Source organism: Cynoglossus semilaevis, chromosome 9 (assembly GCF_000523025.1).
Source record: "Cynoglossus semilaevis isolate Cse_v1.0 chromosome 9, Cse_v1.0, whole genome shotgun sequence".
Lineage (NCBI taxonomy): Eukaryota > Metazoa > Chordata > Actinopteri > Pleuronectiformes > Cynoglossidae > Cynoglossus > Cynoglossus semilaevis.
Window position 1 is genome coordinate 4,441,918 of NC_024315.1, and position 1,720 is coordinate 4,443,637.

Here is a 1,720-nt window from a genome sequence, read left to right on the forward strand (position 1 = left end):
CAGTCACTGGACAGTCACTGATACAAATCTGTTCAGTAAGGTGAAGAAGACCAGATTCGTTTGACCTTTGCCCTCTCCTGCCTTCCTGCCCAGGTGAATACTGGATCGACCCTAACCAGGGCTGTCACCGAGACTCCTTCAAAGTGTTCTGTAACTTCACAGCTGAGGGAGAGACGTGTCTCTCTCCTGACAGGAAGTTCCAGTCGGTGAGTTCACCATCACACACAGACCCTGATACTTCTGCTCACAAACACTGAATGTACACTGTATAAATACTGTATAAATACTGTGTATGTACTGTATATATATATATATATATACAGTATGTATATAACTGTATATATGTGTGTGTGTGTGTGTGTGTGTCCTACTGTGGAGCAGGGAGAAAACACTCCTGTTTTTGTTTTTGTGTCTCGTCTTTCTTGTGTGAAATAACAAGTGAACAGATTCTTTTTCTTCTTTTCGTGCTCAGGTGAAGTTGGCTGGATGGAAGGGAGAGAAACCAGGCACCTGGTACAGTACGTTCAGGAAAGGGAAACAGGTACAGTGTGACTGGTTGACTGTTGTAGTACACAGTACTGTAGTCGCAGATATTTCTCCTCCTTTTCATCAGCCTCGTTCTCTAACGCTAACGCTAACGCTAACGAGGACAGATTTGTTCAGATATTCATTTTATTTCATCAATTTATAGTTTTGGTCACTTTGATGAGAACATACACCATAATGAACATATTTAAATATTAAACCCATTAAATCAGTATGTAGTAAACATCAATGTGTTTATATTTGCTGTTTACTGGATCACAAGCTTTACTCTGTCGTCTGCACAAGGACCACGTCCAGTTACAGTCTCAGCTCATGTCGGCTGAGTCAACATCCAGACCAAACAGTGATCAGGATCAGAAAACTGAACGGTGGTGATTCCCGGTGAATCAGCACCAGACTGGACTTCCTGTCTGCTGGTTTTTCTTATTATTTGTTTCAAGATTCAAATCAAACTGTGTGGTTTCCAGTTTTCTTACTCTGGATCAGATGGCGTCCCCGTCCACATCGTCCAGCTGACCTTCCTGAAGCTGCTGAGCGCCACGGCCAAGCAGACCTTCACCTACCACTGTCTGAACTCCGCCGCGTGGCTGCACACCGCCACCTACGGCCACGAACACGCACTGCGCTTCATGGGAGGAGACGGGGAGGAGTTGACCCACGAGAACACGCATTACATCAGCGCACTGTACGACGGCTGTCAGGTGAGTGGGGGGGGGGCGTGTGAATACGACGGAGGGACGCAGACATTTACTCCCACTTCCTGACTCTCTCCCTCCCTCTCTCCCCCACAGACACGCTCAGGACAGGAGAGGACAGTGTTGGAATTTGACGCACCACAGTCTGGAACGCTCCCCATCGTCGATGTGGCTGTGTCCGATTTTGGAAACGGGAGCCAGAAGTTTGGTTTCCAAGTTGGCCCCGTCTGCTACAACGGTTAACTGAGCCTGGAGTTTAATTTAATACTGAGGACACGGACACGTTCAACATGCAGGGAGTAAAAACTACTTACAAGACAGACTGTCCGCCACGACATGTATTTATACGTCAGTGTTGTCCAATCAGACAAGAGTCAAAGTCACACTCATTTATTCATCACTGACCTTCATCACTGACCTTCATCACTGACCTTCATCATTTCCATGTGCTGTGTTTTCTCAGTGAACACAAACCCCCC

General features: G+C 46.5%; 1 protein-coding gene across 1 annotated transcript in view; it reads left to right on the forward strand.

Annotated features, from left to right (window-relative positions):
• The window catches only part of LOC103383471 (collagen alpha-1(XI) chain-like), a 36,726-nt gene extending 35,012 nt beyond the window's left edge, over positions 1–1,714 (forward strand). The window contains exons 63-66 of the mRNA XM_008316603.3: positions 94–206; positions 473–541; positions 1,014–1,247; positions 1,338–1,714. Of these exons, the coding sequence (XP_008314825.2) occupies positions 94–206; positions 473–541; positions 1,014–1,247; positions 1,338–1,484 (563 nt within the window). The 3' untranslated portion in view covers positions 1,485–1,714. The remainder of the gene's footprint in view (positions 1–93; positions 207–472; positions 542–1,013; positions 1,248–1,337) is intronic.
• The last annotated feature ends 6 nt before the right edge of the window (positions 1,715–1,720 follow it).